The 19,576-nt window shown below is 33.4% G+C and overlaps 1 protein-coding gene across 1 annotated transcript; it reads left to right on the top strand.

The window, feature by feature from the left end:
• The first annotated feature begins 1,395 nt into the window (after positions 1-1,395).
• LOC135844099 (signal transducer and activator of transcription 5A-like) lies at positions 1,396-16,407 on the top strand. The gene is made up of 13 exons (XM_065362208.1): positions 1,396-1,601; positions 6,951-7,185; positions 7,273-7,352; positions 7,509-7,690; positions 7,784-7,948; positions 8,096-8,210; positions 9,062-9,240; positions 11,472-11,819; positions 11,907-12,044; positions 12,204-12,337; positions 12,530-12,688; positions 12,902-13,103; positions 15,644-16,407. Exons 2-13 carry the CDS (start codon positions 6,993-6,995, stop codon positions 15,825-15,827), a joined length of 2,079 nt encoding a protein of 692 aa, XP_065218280.1. The 5' UTR covers positions 1,396-1,601; positions 6,951-6,992; the 3' UTR covers positions 15,828-16,407.
• Positions 16,408-19,576: the final 3,169 nt, after the last annotated feature.

Below are 19,576 nucleotides of genomic sequence, written 5' to 3'. Positions count from 1 at the left end.
AAAAGAGTGTTAGGATTAGGAAGAATTTCGGCGCAGAAATAATGGAGAATATTTTTACTGATTTTTTTAAAAAAGTTTCTTTAATTTTTTCAACCTTGAAGGGCTGTGTTCAGGAAAATTGGCTCAATCATTGGAATTTTTATTTGGAAGGGCTTTGTTCAGAGAGCCTAATAATACCTACATACTTGGAAGATTGGCTCAGTAATTGGAATTTTTTATCTGGATTTTCTTTTTACATTAGTACTTTTTTTGATTGGGAAAAATGATTTTTTCAAAATAAATCTCCTTTTCCTTATTTTGGAAAAATTTTTATTGCTTTTTCTTTTATTTCATGTTTTTAAACCTTGAGGGGATCTGTACAGGAAGATTAGACCTACCATTATTACTTGGAGTAGTGGGAGATTAAAAAGTCTGATATCTGAAGAATTATTGGTGTAAAAATAATTGAATTTCAATCAAAAGAACCGCTTTTTTTAAACGCAGGGCAAAATGAAAAAAAATGGAATTATTTTCTCATAAATAAGTAAATAACTTTTGAAAAAAAGTTGAATTACATGATCGTCAAGTAGTGTGGAAAATCTGTTTGACCTAAAATATGCTTTATTTTGATGATGATTTGCTAACTTTAAATTAGTTATGTAGAATTGGAGTTTTAGATTGGTTTACGTAGGTACCTAATAAAGTTTGCAATCTCAATCCATTTTTTTTTTCTTTTTTTCAAGTTTTTCAAAAAAAAAAGATTTTTGTGATTAGAAAATGGAAAAAACTGTTATACCTACATAAAAAATCAACATTTGGAACAAGGGGCATTTTATCAATAAGAAAAAAATATCAATAGATACCTGGGACATACAAGATAATCTCTCACTGAAAAGCATCTTTGTGAAATAAATTGTACTTCGGGAAAAGTTGAAAAATTGAAACATGTTCTATTTTTATAATAAAAATTTCAACGCGTCATCGTCATTTCGGATTTGCAATTCAATTGCTCTAATCGATTCGGAACATCCAACTTCTGACAACTGGCACGAATAATTTTCAGCTAATTTGAAACTGCTGGAGAAAAGTAGATCTTTTCTGGAGGCTCCAGAACGGCTCGAAAGTAGTGGCAATCAATTTCAACCAGAATTTTATGCGTGTGGTTAAACTATGTAGTACCGAACCATGTGTACGATTTTCGATTTAAATTTTAATTATTAAGTATGATGCAAAGAAAATTTTTTTTTAAATCTAAGGACTATAGTTCAGAAGAGCAAAAAAACACCACAATCATTTTAATTTTAAAAACTGAATAGATAGCGCATTAAAATTCGGTATATAAGTGTTCAAATCAGTGGCAACATTGGGAGGGATTACATCATCATACGTAGATGCTACCAGTACAAAATTACTGCGGCCAGTTACAAAACAATATCCACTTGTATGGTGGATGACCTAAACAATCGGGATAATTTAAGATTGCTTAGGTTTTCTTCTCAATCGATGGTTGGGAGTGAAAACGTGTCGTTAGTGAAGTGATTACTTGATGGTTTCCATTAATTAGTTATTAATTTTTTTTTTAAATTTCGGTGCTCGTATTTACTGCATAAGATTGTCATAAGGTAATGAAGTGTTTCTCTTATATGGTAATTGCGTACTTGATAGGTAGGTACGTAATTAGATATCATACGATGAATATCTCAACTTAGTTTTAGTAGGTAGGTACCTACATATATTACCTACGAATAATTTTTTGGCTGAGAAGTTTTTCGATTTTTCTTTATTCGATCTTAAAATTCGGTAAGTCGCATGTCGTATTTTTACTTTTTGACGGAAGAAATGTCAAAATTAGCCTATTCTATTGCAGGTGGAATACAGAATTTTTTTTTTGTACAATACAGCTGAACTGGCTGAATTCAAATCAGTTCGCACCAAAAATGGAGGAAGTCGAAGAAAGTTTTACATTTTTTATAATGAGTAGTAAAAAAATTTTTGAAAAATTACATCGATAATGGATACTCTATAATTCTTAACGTTGAGCAATACTCGTAAAAAATGAGTTTTCAGTTTAATTTACTTACATAGGTATGTATAGGTATTTTTCTTCGAAAATGAATCGTCGACTTGAACGGTAGAAAACGTGTTATTTCTAATACCTAATGATCAAATCCTAAAAAGTCGCTATTCTTGAATTTCTTCAAAGGTCAGCAAACAACTTTTTTTTCTGCCTATCAACGAAGTGAAAAATTGATGACCAAAATGAGAGTGTTTGTTATCTACTTTGCCGAGCTGGCGTTTTTCACTCCTTCTTTTTCCTCTATTCATGAGGGAACGTTCACAATAAATTAATGTGTTGAGAGAAATAGAAAACGTCATTCTACGTATCTAATCGACTGAATTACTCATTTTGATACGTGAATTTTCACATCGGATCTGACCAGAACAATAGTATGTACATAATTATGTTATACTTAATAACAAGTACCTATGATAGACCAAATTTGATGCATCAATTAAGTATAGGTATTGGTACTGCATAGGTAAATATTCTGGTCGCGTGCAAAAGCAGAAAGCTTATAACTATTAAGCTACCTAGTACCTACCATCGTAAACTTAAAAGCTTTAAAATTGCGTTAGTAGGTACCTATAATGTAAAAAAGCCTCTGACTTTCAAAGCAGATATAAAGTGGTTTTGTTTTTTGCAAATGATGATTCATTTTGATTGCGATGAAATTATTACCTACCTACTTTGTTGAATTCAGAGTAAATTTATTTTTAAAAAATTCGTCTAAACGAGACTCTCATTATAGTGAAAACAAGTGCTCTCATTTATGATAAAACCTCTTTAGTTAATAAAATGGAAAGATTTTTTGAAAACATGTACATAGGTAGATAAACCTACATTGATTTCATTATCGCAAAAAGAGAACTTTGATATCGAGGCGATGGGAAAACCTTACAACACCTATAATATATATCTATATATATTGTACCTGTCATTTTTCAAAAAAAAAAAAAACAAAGAATCGAATGGTTTAGTGACCATTGAAAGTAACCACGTGTAGTAAAATACCACTCATGACGTGACAATAAATTTGTACACAAATACTTACAAAATTTTTTTAGCAAGTAAGCGATTAAAAAATTACATATTACGTATAGACAAACATTCGCCGAATTTGCCTATTAATTTTTCATCTTCGTTATCTCTTTAATGAGTTTGATTTCTTTCATGAATAAGTATTTTTACGTAGGTAGGTATAAAACGTACGGATATGTTCGTTGTTACCTATACCGTAGGTAGGTATAAAACGTACGGATATGTTCGTTGTTACCTATACCTCTATCTGCAGTTTACTACATACCTACATACATTATCAGTAATATGTACTTTCTTATAATAATGCCAATTAACTAATTTAAATTTCATCTTTACCAAACTTCGTTGAAATTGTATTGATTTTTAAAGATGAAATTATCGCTAGATTACGAAACAAAATTCAACGCTGCCACTGAAGAGCATTCAGTGAGAATAAATGATAACTTTCATTTAATTTATTCATGTTTAAGATTGACTGAAAATTGAAGTCAAGTTGACAGTTTGATTACCTATTGATTGTTTTGATTTTTTTTATGGCAAATCATTCATCACAAAAGTTGTTTCAGAATTGATTGCAACACTTTCAGTACAATAAGTATACAAAGTACATGAATATTAGCATAGAGGGGGGGGTCATTCGATGTCAAATCGCCATTGACGAGGGTTAACTTGAAAACTACTAATCGTATATAGGTACGTAATTTTTTAAATTTTTACCAGTTTGTGGGCCTATAAAAGAGATTTTTGGAGATGTGATGAAAATCAGTGCTACGACCTTTTTGAGCAGCAACTATTTTTTAATCTTGAAAAGATAATCTCTTCGTACAAACCAGTTTCCGAGTATCTGGCCCATATTTTCTCAGGTCCGAATTTCTTTACATTTCAGTACCTACTCGAGTTTTCACTTCTTTTTACTCAAATTATTTTAGCAGATAGGTACCTACCTATTAGGTCAATTATTTTTCTCATTAGAAATGTTTATTACGTTGAATTTTTTCTTCTAAATTTCTTCGTCTCATATTTTATTAAAACTTGAAAAATTACACCTTAATTTTCTTCAATTTCCATTTTTCTTTTTAGACGACAATTTTTATTTGTGCAGTAGGCCAAAATAAAATGACTTATCTACCTAGGTAATTCCATCAGATTCAGTGGTGAAAATTTGATTTTGGGACTGTATTTGAGTCAACATTTAAAAACTGCAAAAAATGCACTTTTTGGAATTTTTACTATGTATATAAGAATCTTCGAGTATGGCTGTTTTTTAAGCAACTAAAATGTGTATTTTTAAAAAGGAAAACTTTGATTGAACGACAGATTAAGTGAATTGCACGACAGGAATATCCCACGACGAAATCATAGTTTTTGAACGACAGCGATTTAACGACAGTTTTGGTCATTAAAACGACAGCATTGAACGACGGACCTCGAACGACAAACGTAGAAAATTCACAAAATACAAACAACTAATTTGGTGACTTCTGGTGAATCTGGCACTGAAAAGTCACCAGAATTCACCGAGGAGTCATCAGACATTCAGAAAAAATGTCTAGGGCAATGAGGACATTCTGATGATTTCTTCACCAACAATTTCGCCATAAAAATGACAAAACCCCCATTTGGTGACTCCTGATGAATCTGTCACCACGAGGAAGAGGGAGAGGCCAAGCGAGGTGAAAATCACTTCTCAAACCCAATTAATAATTTTTCATACTCTTCTTATGTAACGTTGGCATTTTTGATATTTAATAATTTTTCAAACGTTTAATTTTGTGAATAAATTCGTCGTTTTTATCTGAATTTCGTCTTTTATTTATCAAATTCGTCGATGCATTTCTTTCAATTCGTCGGGCATACTCCAGCGTGCACTTGATTTTTTTGGCGTGCAATGGTCAAAAACTCTTTCTGTCGTTGAAAAAGTGGTTTTAAGACGTTAGCATCTGTCGTGCAAATCACTTATTTTTTGTCGTTCAAATCATTTAATCTGCAATGCCGATAAATGGCACCCTTTTTAAAATTTTAAAAAATTAAAGAAAATATGATTTTTTTAAAAACTGATTTCGTTGTTATTTTTTTCACATTTTCTTCAAAAATGGAAGTGAAGATTTGTTTTGTATTTATGACATTAAAAATTTTTTAAACCAGCACCCTCAATTCATAGGTAGGTACTAACAATGTTTTTGGGTCATCACTAAAAATATATGAATTGAAACATCTGAAAAGCAGTGTTACTTTTAAGATTACCACCCGTCAAAATTCTATTTTTTTGTACTGAATTTTCTATAGGCTTGCTCATACCATTTGTAGTAAGTACAGTCTTACTTGAGTTAGAAGAAGATAATTGTCATTTGAAAAAAAAAAAATAATAATAATACTTAAGACAAAAACGTAAAAATAACACAAAAATAATTGAAAACAAAATTTTTAAATGAAAATTCGAAAGTTGACAGAGGGCAGATTGGCCCCACTGCCGAAGGTAGTGCTGAAGTAACATATTCCCTATAATACATAAATGTAGGTAACGTGTATAAATATCTTAAAAGAAGTAGGCTAAGTACACTATGTACTCGCGCATACAAGGTGGCACCCTTCTCGAAGAGAAAGGGTTCGCGAGCCGTTCACAGTTATGACTTGAGATAGGGATTCTTGGTGACATTTATAGCTCGAGATAGGATTTTTGGGCATAAATTAACAAAATCACATAAATTCTTCAGATTTATGTGTACTTAGCAATTACGCTATTGGTACCCCACTAATAGGGGTGGAGACTTGACCATCTCAAGTCTCTTTATAATACCGATCTTCGCACCGAATTCTTCAGAACGTTTTTGTCTCTTGTCTAGGTGATTCGCGGTCGTCGGTTCTTTAGCAGGACGTTGATAAAATTTATGCCATGGGAGCGCCTCTTACAAGGAGACCATGGCAAAGTTCTTTTGTTTTCTCCATCTCACTTGATGGTAAATAGCCTGCGCAAATTGTGTTAAGATTAATTGAGCATGTGTTCGATTAATAATTAGTGTACCTTTTTGATATCTTGGGATGTATCCGGACATCACCAAGATAGGCAAAGAATTAAAGCGCACCTCTTTTAGTTAAGTTCCATCGAACGCCTTAGTATTGGTTAGGCACCCAAAAGAGATGGAAAACGTGTACAGTTTGTCGTAAGTGGTGAGATACACTTATTTGTTTAATATTTTTACCTTTCGCATGGATTTCGAGCAAGGTGTTGTAATCCATGAAGATTAAATTATATGTTGTTTTCTCATGTAAATATTACCAAAAACTACTTATTTTCGCATATCCTATTCCTATTCTTCACAGGTGTTTAGGGTAAAATCTCATGTTAGATTATTGTCTCGATTTTTATGATCTACGCCAACACACGCATGGCGAGATCATCTCAAATTAAATTCATTTGTTTCATGTACTTTCTACTAAAGATTAGAGAATATTTTGTATGTCAATGAATTTGTGTGTAAAATGTAAATATACCTTGTAAATTGAGCAGAGACTTATTTATTAGGTATTCTTTTTAAATGATGTATAGAGCAGAATAGAAAAACTACACCCTTCTGAGCTATCTAGGTATTGGCAAATATTCCCTGCCGAAGGAATATTTCTATTTTTCACCACCATAGGTACCTTATAGGATCTTTTCCCACCTATATCTTGTAGTCCCTCTATTCCGCACTATAACAAAGTACTTAATAACATCGGTGGAATAAGCTAAGTCGTGCTAATGCACTCTATCATCGGTTACTTAGAAAATAAGTAACTATTAATAACATCGGTGGAATAAGCTAAGTCGTGCTAATGCACTCTATCATCGGTTACTTAGAAAATAAGTAACTATCTTAAAATTCTGTTTTAGGATATCAGGCTGAACTGCGCGCTCGCATTTAGTGCCATTGATATGTCACATCAGAGCGGAATGAATCAGGATCAAGAAAGGACTTTCTACGTGCCGAATGAGGCCCATGTGCAGATAAACCTTGGCATAGAAAGTGCTCGAACTCTGACTCAAGATATTTTCAAAAAAATTGAAATTTCAGACTTGGAACGGGAATCTTGCTCGATGAATTTTCATGAATATAAGCAAATTTTAGGTGAGCCGTCGGCATTAATATTAAAATACTACCTTACTTATTGAACATCTGGCAGGTGCCTAATTTGTTCTATTAAAATCTTCACAGACCCGATGTCGAAATATCGAACGCAGAATTATATCGATGAACAATATAAGAGAAATTTAGAAACAGCGCTTGCACAAAACGTGAGTTATTACACGTAGAATATCGTTAATGAAGTATTCAAAATGTCTTGAAGCAGAGCAGTGTGCCTCATGCTGTCCGTTCAGCGTCTTTTTTGCAGATACATCGCCGTAAAATGCTACTAATTTGATCTGGTACTTATCTCTATGTTTTTGCAGAAATTGAAATTACAAAAGTACCAAAGTTCTATCATGGATAGCTTGAAAAACGCCTACCTACAGGTTTACAATTTAACCAACTATGTACTATTCACAGAACTGCCAACTTGGAAAAGAACCCAGCAATTGCACGGAATTGGGTACCATTTCAATCCAGGATATTTGAATATCATACAATCTTGGTAGGTACCTATACCTAATTATTCCACATTTTTGCGATTGTTTTTGTGAAAAAGTACCTGCTTATTAATGACGGGTGTATTTTCATCTCTTAGGTATGCAAGTTTAGCCGAATTGTCTTTGGCTAATCAGAATTGCTGCAAAAAGATGAAGAATTTGGTCGACTCGATCGCCCACTGTATCGACGAAACGACAATCACTACACCTCTCACCGAACTGGATGGCAACTTTGACGAATTATTAAATTCTCTAGTCATAAAGTGAGTACCATAGGTAATTTTTTTAAATGGGCATTGAAAATGATTTGATCTACTTACTAGCTAGCATGTGTCGATATTTCCGAGGTATCTACCTACCTCTACCTTCCCATTACCCACTCATGATTTTACGTTTTCTTTTTTTCACAGCGCATTCGTGATAGAAAAACAACCTCCTCAGGTCATGAAAAAAGGCAACCAATTTTCAGTCAAGTTCCGCTCATTGCTTGGTGGGAAGCTGAATTTGATTATGGATTTTCCCAAGGTACGTTGATTATAAGAATAACACAAATTGTAAATGTTCAAATATTGTATAAAAGAGCTCAGAAGAGGATTTTACTTTAAATGGATCATTTGAAATCCATAAAGTAGCCTTTGATGAATATTTCTGCTATTTCTATACAAAATTCTGGATCTTGGAGGGTTTTGAAGGAGTTTACGTGATCGATTTTGACTACTCTTATCCAAAGTAAACTCTACCCAATGAAATTTTTCCACTTGCTGAAAAACATTTTTCAAAAAGTTCTGTTTCTGAGAATGCTGTTTTGGTTACAGCAAGGCTAGAAAAATTTAAAAATGACGGAAAAAAACGTCTTCGGTATTTCAGATGGCAAACAAATTTCTGAGAGCCTGAATTTTTTTCATTTCTAAGCTCAAATTTTCGGTGTGAAGTAGGTATCCTATGACCCCTCTTCACGCCATAATTTAATAATAGGTAATAAAAAAATGCAAAATTCAAATACCTACCAACATTCGTGAATTTTCGTATTCGTAAGTACATATCTGATGATTCATGAGATGAAATCCATTCATTTTTTTTTCAACACCAAATGTTTTAAAATTCAAATTGAATCCACTTTGATTAAACTTTTTCAGATGAAGAAAATAGGTTCTTCTACATAAAAACGAATCCATATCATTTTCCGAAAAAGCTCCAAATTCACTCCCTTTTCGTAACTATAACTTTGTTTTAGAATCCTAAAAAACGTTATCGCGTCATGACGAATTTTAAATTAGCACTGCTTTGTGTCGAAAGATGCTTCTGTTAGTTCTGTTTATATAGGTATTTAAGAAATAATTAAATAGGTAAGTAATATTCCTCGTCTCGTTACACAGGTCACAATTCACATCATCAGCGAACTCCAAGCCAAGAAACTGTTCAATGAAAAAAATTTAGATCGCATCATCAGAAGACAAAACGCCAACCACGAAGTTTCCTGTAGTGGGGAAATTTTGAATAATTCTGGGACAATGGAATATGATCAAGCCACAGGACAATTGTCCATCACGTTTCAGTAAATATTTTTTCAATTACTTTAGCACTTCGGTTTAAAGGGGAAACAAGCAATTCAACAGATTATCACATAGTAATACCTATATTACCTACCTATCCTACACAGGGTGTCTAGTGATTGAATGTCAAAACTTCAGATTTAAAAACGTTATGGACAAGTTGCCTACCTTTGAAATTTAAGGGCCAACTGAGCTTCGAAAAAAACTTGAGAAAAACGTATTTTTGACCTTGGGAATGAGTAGCACTTAGAAAAATAAACGAATTTTGTCACCATGAATTTTTGCCTAACTTTGAAATTGAAGGAGCTGGAAATATTTTAAAAGAAAAAATTCAGAAAAACGTGTTTTTGACCTTGGGAATGTTTAGCAGGTACCTTGGAAAATAAATAAATTTTGTCATTATGAATTTTTGCTTAACTTTGAAATTGAAGAGGTTAGCATTTTTTTAAATTCAGAAAAACGTGTTTCTGGTCATAAGAATGGGTAGTACCTACTTCGGAAAATAAATAAATTATTTTGTCATTTTGAATTTTTGCCTTACCCACTTTAAAATTGAAGAGGCTGGAAATATTTTAAAAGAAACAAATGTTTCTGGCTCCTTCAATTTCAAAGTTGTGCAAAAATTCATGATGACAAAATAATTTATCTATTTTCCAGACTACTAAGTACCCATATTTTCCAAGGTCAAAACACGTTTTTCTTAATTTTTTCCTTGAAATTCTATTATCTTTCAATATCGAAGATAGACAATTTGTTCATATAACGGGTTTTTTTTTCAAGTCGAACCCGGTGATATCCAAATCTGAAGTTTTGACATCCACTCACCAGAGGGTCATTCCACGTCAATGGACTAAGAAGTGATAGGGGGGTTCGGCGATTTTTTTGAAATTTTTCCTGTGGAAAGACCTTCCGAAGGGATGACCAATGGCTCAAATCGCAGCCCTCTAGCCCATTTTTAAAGGCAGCCAGGGGATGTCAAAGTTGTCAGTGATCCTAAATATCATCCATTTCAGCAGTGGATTACTCGATAACCGCGATACCTACAAAAATGAAACTTTTTCTCATAGTTAGGGGTTTTGAAAATCTTTTTGGTGAAAAATCATAAAAATCAGTGTTGCCACTATTTTTCGTACAAAAAATTAGCTCAAAAAGTTTCAAAACGTAGTTTTCATGTCGTTCCGACTCTCAAAAATTCTGAAAAAAATATGTTATGGACAACTTTTCATGCTGAACAACATGTTAAAAAATTGGGATGGTAACATGTTGCAAAGTCGATTTAACAAAAATTTTAAGTTTGCAAAAAAATGCTATTTTTTGATTTAAAACTTGAAAAAAAGTTTTGATAGGTGAAGTTGACCCATTTAACCCCTATTTTTACGTATCTGTCGAAAAAGTTGAAAAAACCCTTTCACTCGATGAAATGACTTCTTCACAAAAAAATCAAAATTCGAAAAGATTCAAAAAATGAACAAATTTTTATTGTTTTGTTTCGAGTGTAATTTTTATCAACTTTTTCATGAAATACGCCAGAAAGAGGTCAAAATAAGACAACTGATTAAATTTATAACTTTTTTTGATGATTGAAACTGAAAATTGAATTTTTTCGAATTTTGATTTTTTTGTGAGGAGTTTATTTCATCGAGTGAAAGCGTTTTTTCAACTTTTTCGACAGATACGTTGGGAATTTTGCCTACTTTTTTATTTTAAGGAGCAAACATTTTAGAAAAAAATTCGTATTTTCCATATTTATTGATATTTTATTTTTTTCAAGTTGAAGTTAGGTGGAATCATTTTGACTCCTCACTGACAATTGTTTGTCCATGTCCAACTTGCTCGTACACAGCAATTTGCCTATCCTTCTAATTTAAGGGGCAAAAAATTTCAAGCTTCTGGTCTGTACAAAAATTGTTCAAAAATTCCTGCCCCTTAAAATAAAAAAGTAGGCACTAGGCAACGTTCTGAACACGGCAAATGACCGGCAGGCGGCAGAATATACACCCATATGTACCAGGAGTCGTTACTACACTGTCACTCGGGAAGAAACCGGTTCGTGACAATTGTCACCATGTTGAGGGTGGTGGGTTAAGGAGAAAAGAAATTGCAGAGAATTCAATTTTTTATCTGTTGTTGATAAAAATTGAAAAAAATTGTTCTTTATATTTTTTAATCGAGTTTATTGCTACAATGATTACTTAATTGATTATCTGTGATTTACCTATCTTCTTTCTTTTAGAAATATTTTTTTGAAAAACATCACCCGGTCGGATAAGAGAGGAGTCGCGGACGAAAAATTCTCACTCTTATTTGTCACCAAATTCACGCTGAGAGACAAAATCGATGCCCAAATGTATACTCTGTCGTCACCCATATCCGTGACTGTTCACGGCAATCAAGATCCTGATGCTTGGGCCACCATTTTTTGGGATTCTGCTTTCGCAGAACCTGCTCGTATACCTTTTTTTGTACGTGATAAGGTGAGTTGGAGTGAAGCAGCCACTGCCCTGAGTATGAAATTCGCATCGGTGACCGATAAACCTTTATCCGCCGATCATCTTACGTATCTAGCTGAAAAATTATTCGGGTGCGTGTTTCGTAAGCTGTTTTGTATTGTAAATTTTAGCACCGTAATAATTCACGAATTGTAATGGTTGATTTCTCTCTTTCTCAGGGTTCGAAGTGATTACGATTCGATGACACTATCTTGGTCTCAATTCTGTAAAGAAGGTCAAAACGTCAAGTTCTGGCAGTGGTTTTTTTCCATAATGAAACTGATCGAAAAACACTTGAAAACACTATGGAACGAAGAGTGAGTGTCAAAATTCGAGTTTATATTTGTACTTAGATATTTTGCACCTGTATAGTTATAATTTTTTTGTCATTGTGCTGAAGTACCTACTCGTAGCTCTGTACTTCATGCGTTTCTTGAAGTGATTTCTTCATTTATGGATTTTAATGCATGTTGTAGAAATACTAAGATTCATGGATTTTTAAAAAGAAGCAAAGCAGAAGAAATGCTTTGGGAGTGCCCCAATGGGACATTCCTCCTTCGTTTTAGCGACTCTGAATTGGGCGGTATTTGTATCGCTTGGGTCGGAATAGGTAATATAATTTCTATTGTTTTTTCCCTGCTTATCTAAGTTTCTCTATAGAATATTTCTACACATTAGATTCCTGTACTTTTTAATCAATTTTTTAAAGCACAATAATATGATTATGAGGTTTTTGTAGTCTGAGAAATGTCGATTCGACTGCGATATTTGATAGATTATTTTTTTACCTGTAACTTGGCAGTTGAAGGACGGAGACAAGTCACAATGGTGCGTCCCTTAACCTGCAGAGACCTGACTATCCGTGCGTTGCCTGATGTATTGGACGATTTATCTTACTTGCGCTATTTGTACCCACAAGTACCGAAAGAGGAAGCATTTGGCAAATATTATGCGCCAATTGGTGAGATTCATTATTGTTGTTTACTTTTATTTTTTCTTAAAATTGATTCAAATACCATTTAAACAGAAAAAGGTCTGTTTTTAATTTAATTCGTCTACCTGCGATGACCTTTTCGGGATACCTATTTTTGTTAGAGTTACAGAAACCAAGAAATTGATTGGTTTTATCGTATTCGGTAGATATTTTTACAAAATAAGTTCTTTTTGTTTTCAGTTTCACCGAGTGTTTCCCCGAATGGCTACGTAAAACCTGGATTGAAAGCTTGTGTTCCCGGTTTAGACGGTTGTTCGTCAACTATTGAATCACCTAGAGCACAAAGTGCTCCTCAAACACCGATACCGATGTTCGATCAGAACTATTCTGGTGGCGTCGCATCCCCTTATGGTGCGAATGCAGTTGCAGATCCACAACCTAGGTACCTATTGAGAATTGCGAAGCGCTCTAGTATTCTAAGTTACTCGTCTCGTTACTAGATGTGATTCCTGAAGTTCTCTACTACCGCTATAAATTCCTCGTTGATTAAATTTCATCACATTCTCTCTCCGGAGGAGGGGCATAGATTTTAAAATATGGGGATTTTTGAAAAAGATCTAGTTTTTTCGCTCTAGCTAGTCCCTGCCCAATTTGTTTTGGGAAGAATGGCCCAATTCTAAAACGTGCTCGTGGTATTTTATATTCTGCGTCGACCTGACAAGGGAACCTCTTGAGGTGTGCGCCTCCGATTTGAACGGGACCGCGATTTTTGGAAAGAGCATGTTCTAAAACCCCCAAATCCAAATTTTCAGCTTCCCAAGTTAATTTTTCAATTTTTGGCGAATTTTTGAAAAAATCCAAAATTGACTATTTTGGTGATTTATGCTTTTTTTTAAGGGTACGTACTTGATCAGTAAAAATGTTCAAAATAAATCCTAAAACTGATATTAAACCCCCAAATCCAAATTACCCCATTTCCAGCCATTTTGGAGACTCCAGCGTTATTTTACAATTTCTCCAGAATTTTGAATTTGCTCCAGAAGGCGTGAATATGAAGTTAGGCAGATAAAAATCGAGTTGTGTGTTATACTCGATCTTGTTTAACGAGTTTATCCACATTTTAGTCGGTTTCGGAAGGGACACCTCAAGAGTGATTTTTTGACCAGTTTTTTTCAAAAAATAAAAAATCCAAAAAAATCAAAAGTTTCCCGTTTGCGAGGAAATTTTTGAAATTTGCGCGAATCGCTGTATTTCGTCCATAACTAACCTCTCGATGCAGAATTCCGCTATTTCCAGAAATTCTGGAGCCTCCAGCGCTACTTTTAAATTTCTCCAGAATTTTGAATTTGCTCCAGAAGGCGTGAATATGAAGTTGGGCAACTAAAAATCGAGTTGTGTGTTATGCTCGATCTGTTTAACAAGTTTATCCACATTTCAGTTGGCTTCGGGAAGACCTCAAGAGTGATTTTTTGACCACCTTTGTAAGAAAAAATCCAAGGAAATCAAAATTTCACCGTTTGTGAGGAAAGTTTTGAAATTTGCGCGAATCGGTGTATTTCGTTCACAACCCCCCCCCCCCCCCCCGAGGCTGAGTTCCACCATTTCCAGCCATTCTGGAGCCTCCAGCGCGTATTTTTAAATTTCTCCAGAATTTTTAATTTGCTCCAGAAGGCATGAATATGAAATTGGGCAGCTAAAAATCGAGTTGTGTGTTATACTCGATCTGTTCAACGAGTTTATCTACGTTTGAGCCGATTTTGAGAGGAACACCTCAAGAGTGGTTTTTTGACCGTCTATTTTCAAAATTGGTCAACAAATCACTCTTGAGGTGCCCTTCCCAAAACCGACTCAAATGTGGATAAACTTGTTAAACAGATCGAGTATAATACACAACTCCATTTTTAGTTGCCCAACTTCTTATTCACGCCTTCTGGAGCAAATTCAAAGTTCTGGAGAAATCGAAAAGTAGCGCTGGAGTCTCCAGATCGGTGGGACATGGTGGAATTCGGTTTCAGGAGGTTAGTTATGTACGAAATACAGCGATTTGCTCAAATTCCAAAAAAAAACTGGTCAAAAAATCACTCTTGAGGTGTCCCTTCCAAGACCGACTCAAATGTGGATAAACTCGTTAAACAGATCGAGTATAACACACAACTCGATTTTTAGCTGCCCAACTTCATATTCACGCCTTCTGGAGCAAATTCAAAATTCAGGAGAAATTGTAAAATAGCGCTGGAGGTTCCAGAATGGCTGGAAATGGCGAAATTTTGATTTGGGGGGGGGGTTAATATTAGTTTTAGGATTTATTTTGAACATTTTTACTGATCAAGTATGTACTTTTTTTTTAAAAAAAAAGCATAAATCACCAAAATAGTCAATTTTGGATTTTCAAAAATTCGCCAATAATCGAAAAATGAACTTGGGCAGCTGAAAATTTGGATTTGGGGGTTTTAGAACATGCTCTTTCCAGAAATCGCGGTCTCGTTCAAATCGGAGGCGGACATCTCAAGAGGTTCCCTTGTGAGCTACTGTCGTCAAAATTCAGGATCACTTTAGGAGTTCTGCTGAACAGTTGAAAATTTGCGAATCATTTATTTTTGGGTAAATTGGTGCTTGGAAAATATTTCCTTCTCAAATGTATTTTTTGAAACAGACAACGCTGGCTGAAAAATTAATCCCGATGTATTTCAGAATATTCCCCAAGCGAAAAAAGCACGATTTTTTCGAAAATTCTTCCTCGTTGAGGACCCATATCTCCCCTCCAGAGGGACCTCCGGATCTGATTTTTTTTTCAAGTGACTTAAAATTCAAAATAAAGGTTTCTACTTTCTACGGTATACAAAATGGTCAATATCTTTCAAGATTTTTTCCCCCACAATTCACCCTAATGCTTATTATATTTATGCTAAGCTAAGCAGGTTATTTTCCTCAATTTGTTATTTTTGACCGAACTAATGATTGGTTTGTTGTGTTTGTTTGAAGTGTCGGCTACATGAATACCTTTGATAATTGCACTGTTACGGAAAACACTATGGATGTCTCGAATTTCCAGTATGTGCCGGATTTCTCAAGTGTCTCGGATTTACTGCAGGCCCCGTATGACAACTCAATGCAATTTTCTTCGTCGAACAGCTGGATGACTACCTTCGAAGAAGATCACTTCTAGTGTTTTTTAAACCGATTTGAAGCAATTATCTAGAAATACGTTTTATGTATACTTTTACACCGAGTCCTCTGCTTCGTGCATTGCGCATGAGTTTACTGTTCAAATTTAATATTTTATCTGATATGTAATTTTTTGTAGTTTTTGTACTTGTATTTTTTTTATATCATTAATTTTTATGAATTTTTTAAGTTACTGATCTCCTCAAGGGACCATGAAATCTCGTTAATTTTGACACATTCATTTTAATTGAGAACAAAATGTGAATTTGGTTTGGTGCATTTTTGTATTAAATTGGGTGTAGTTTTAGCATGAATTTTTATTTTTTCATTCTAAGTACATATTTTATTTTTCTGTTTGCATTCATAGTACATATTTATAAGATTGTTTTTATAAATCGTGCGTTCTCCTTAATTTTACGTGTTCATTCAAAAGTACCCATACTTTTGTAACTCTAATGCCTTGAAACATTTTGCTGTGTACGTATATTTCTACGTGTTAGTCATATTAAATTTTGTTTATCATTTTCAATCAGTCATTTTAAAAATAAATTACGTCTAAATGTTTTCATTATAACTATGCACTTGTGTGTTCCATTTTTTTAAAAATCGAGTAAGTATAGGTACTGTTCATGCTTAATTTTCAATAGAATCTAAAGTTTATTTCATATACCTAGTTTGAAAAGTTATTCTTAAACTATTTTCATGAATTTTTCTGTCTCGAATTTCGGCTCGAAAATGGGCTAATTCCAAAAGATGAACGGATCAGTTTGATGAATATATGTTTATCTTGGGAAATGAATTATTTCCCTTTTCAAAACCCCGTATCCAAAATTTCTACCAACTCGAATTTCCTATTAAAAAGTTTTCTTCTCAAATACCTAATGTGAAATGTGAGCCTTGTTTTTTTTTCACCTTTTTTATTAGGTAATCATCTTTTCAGTTTTTAAAAAAGTCAATACGAACGTGTTTTTTTACAAACTCGAGGTCGTTGAGTTACTTACAATTTTTAGCACCTGTCACTCCTTCATTGAAAATAGCCAGAGTGTGTTCTGAAAAATCTCAATTGAGCCCCTATCTGAAGCTGACTTTTCTTTCTAATTTCCAATCTTCGGCAACGAGTTCGATGATGTGTTTTTCCTTGCAAGTTGAAATTACAAAAACATTTCTGAAACTCATTTCAGCTCAATTGGAGTTGATGAAATGTAAAAGTTCCCTCGTAATATGTATTTAATGATAGGTAAACTTAGGAACTATCGCTGTTGGCCACCGTCTTAGAGTTAGTCACCGTGTTACACGTTAAGGATACCTATACCTAAGCTATTTTCGATTGTAAGTTACCTATGTGAAAAGAATTCCCAAAATAAATATTACGCGTTATTTGAAAGATCGGTAGGCTAAGTGCAACGTTTTCACAGCCATTTCCTAATTGCATGCCAATCGAGCTCATGTAGAAGGCATGTTTTTGTTGTCAGCTTCGCTTCGATATTTACATAATTTTCAGCGAGAATGTAAAAAAAAACCAAATAGGTAACAAGAGATGCGATCTTGCGCTAGTAGGTACCTTTTTGTAAGCGAATAATCGATTCAAATATTGTACTTACGTCTTTCGCTTCTTTGATTCATGAAATTAAAAAGTAGGGATCTACTTACGTAAGTAAATAATGTGTAGATAACGTATTGTGTACGATGAATGATGCTTATTAATCGAAGAATTATAATTCTCAATGGGAATTTGAATGAGTTTGTGAATTACCATCACTTGCAGCTTTTATCAGAATTACTTACTGTCTGAACATAGTAAGTATACTTCTCAGGATTTATATAGATAAGGGAAACAATGTCCATTTTTTACTGAGGAAGATGATCAATTAAGATAGCAATTCCTCTAACTTGTAGTTTTTAACAAAAAAATGAATCATAATGCTAGCTCCGTAACTTTTTTCAACTTTATTAATTTTAATTCAATTTGTAAATTGAACTATCTGAACCCATGATTTGATAAGGCATCAATTTTTTTTAAGCTTCAACTTTTCAAATGTTCTATCTAATTGAAGGGGAAAAAAGGATAATATAGATTTTTTGGGTCCCAGTTCACAATTGTTCAAAGACATTTTCCAAAATCTCAAAATATGTAATGTAAGTACTATTTTGTATGATTGGGCAGCTACATTAACGAGAAGTATGTCTATCGCTTTTCAGTTTTCAAAGACCACTTTTAGTAGGTATGATTGAGCAAAACAATAGACTCCAATTTTTTCAAAAAAAATTTCCCGTGATCTTTAAATGTTCAATTGGGCTGCTAAATCTATAAGAATTTCTTTCCAGATCATATTTCCAACCATCTACCATCAGATACCTTTTCTATTCTGTTTTTCAAAGAAATGCTCCTAGACCAAGCAGAATTACTTACACTTTTTAAAAGCAAATAAGTACAAATGGGTCTAAAAAAAACGATAAATGGAATAAGTACATTTATGACAAAAATGAAAAATACTTATCGTTCTATCCTGCAGCAGTTCAATAGCAATTTTTGGCATTTCGAATAATTTTATGAAAAAATTTCCCACTCCTCGAAATAAATGCAATTTTAAAGCGCTGCTATTGATCAAATTTTAGTTAACTTGAATGTGAACTTTTTCAAAAATTTAGGTAATTTTTTATCCACTTTTTTTGGTTGGAAATTTAAACTCTATGTAGTACCTAGGTAGGATTCTCCTGCAACTTTTCGGTTGGGCAGTTGAAGTTTTTGTGACCCATCCTATGGGTTCCCATGCTTCAAAAAAAAAGTGATAGAATATTCCATGAATGAAGAGACGAGAGGTCAGCTTAGGTAGCTAAATAAACCATTCATTGAACGGAAGTAAGTAGGTATCTATACTTGTTTACGATATTTTCTTTTAATGAAATAGACCAATTAAAAAGTTTTCTAATAGGTTATTGAAAAGTTACGCGTGTTGGAATTATTCGTATAAAAAATCACTAATTATAAGCAGGGCTCGGATTTTTATGCTGGAGCATATTTTTTGTATGCATAGAGGATAGGGAATTTTTCAATTATCTCCAGGATTCATGAAATTTCAAGTAAAATGAGCCTAATTTGTTAGAGCATATTTTGGCATATTTCACCATAAAAGCATCTAAAAGCATATTTTGGCATTTTTTTAGGGAATATTTTGCGTTTTTAGAGCATATTTTACGTTTTTAGCGATTTTTAGGGAATATTTTGCTCAATTTCAAATTTTTGCATAAAATTAGTATTTGGCTATTTTTTATTTTTTCCCCTCAAAATTTGTGAAACTGGCAATAGCCCTCTTGTACCTTCTTATATTTTTTTTGTTCATTTTATTTGTTTTTTATTTCTTTAATAATGGAATCAGAATTACCTTTTTGTGATCTTAAAATGCTCTGTTTTGCATTCATGATTGTGAATTCTTGGTACATATTACACAACAAGATTAGAAAAATTGTATAGGAATTGATTTTTCCTGTAAAACAATTCCCATATCGTTAGGGAATATTTTTACTTTTTAGAGCATATTTTGGCCTTTTTTATGGAATATTTAAGCGCATATTTTGGGTTTTTTAGGGAAAGAATATCCGAGCCCTGATTATAAGTATGAAAAATCAAAAAAAATTAAACTTATTTCATAGTAAAACTAGTGAGTCATTATTAATTCTAAGTACCTAATCTATGTACTTACATAGGTATCTAAACTCGTCCGGTATTCGACACACCATGCCCTAGCCATG

The sequence above is a fragment of the Planococcus citri genome, chromosome 4 (assembly GCF_950023065.1).
Source record: "Planococcus citri chromosome 4, ihPlaCitr1.1, whole genome shotgun sequence".
NCBI classification, from domain to species: Eukaryota; Metazoa; Arthropoda; class Insecta; order Hemiptera; family Pseudococcidae; genus Planococcus; species Planococcus citri.
Note: the sequence above shows the minus strand (reverse complement) of the source record. Positions and strands in the feature narration are given on the sequence as shown.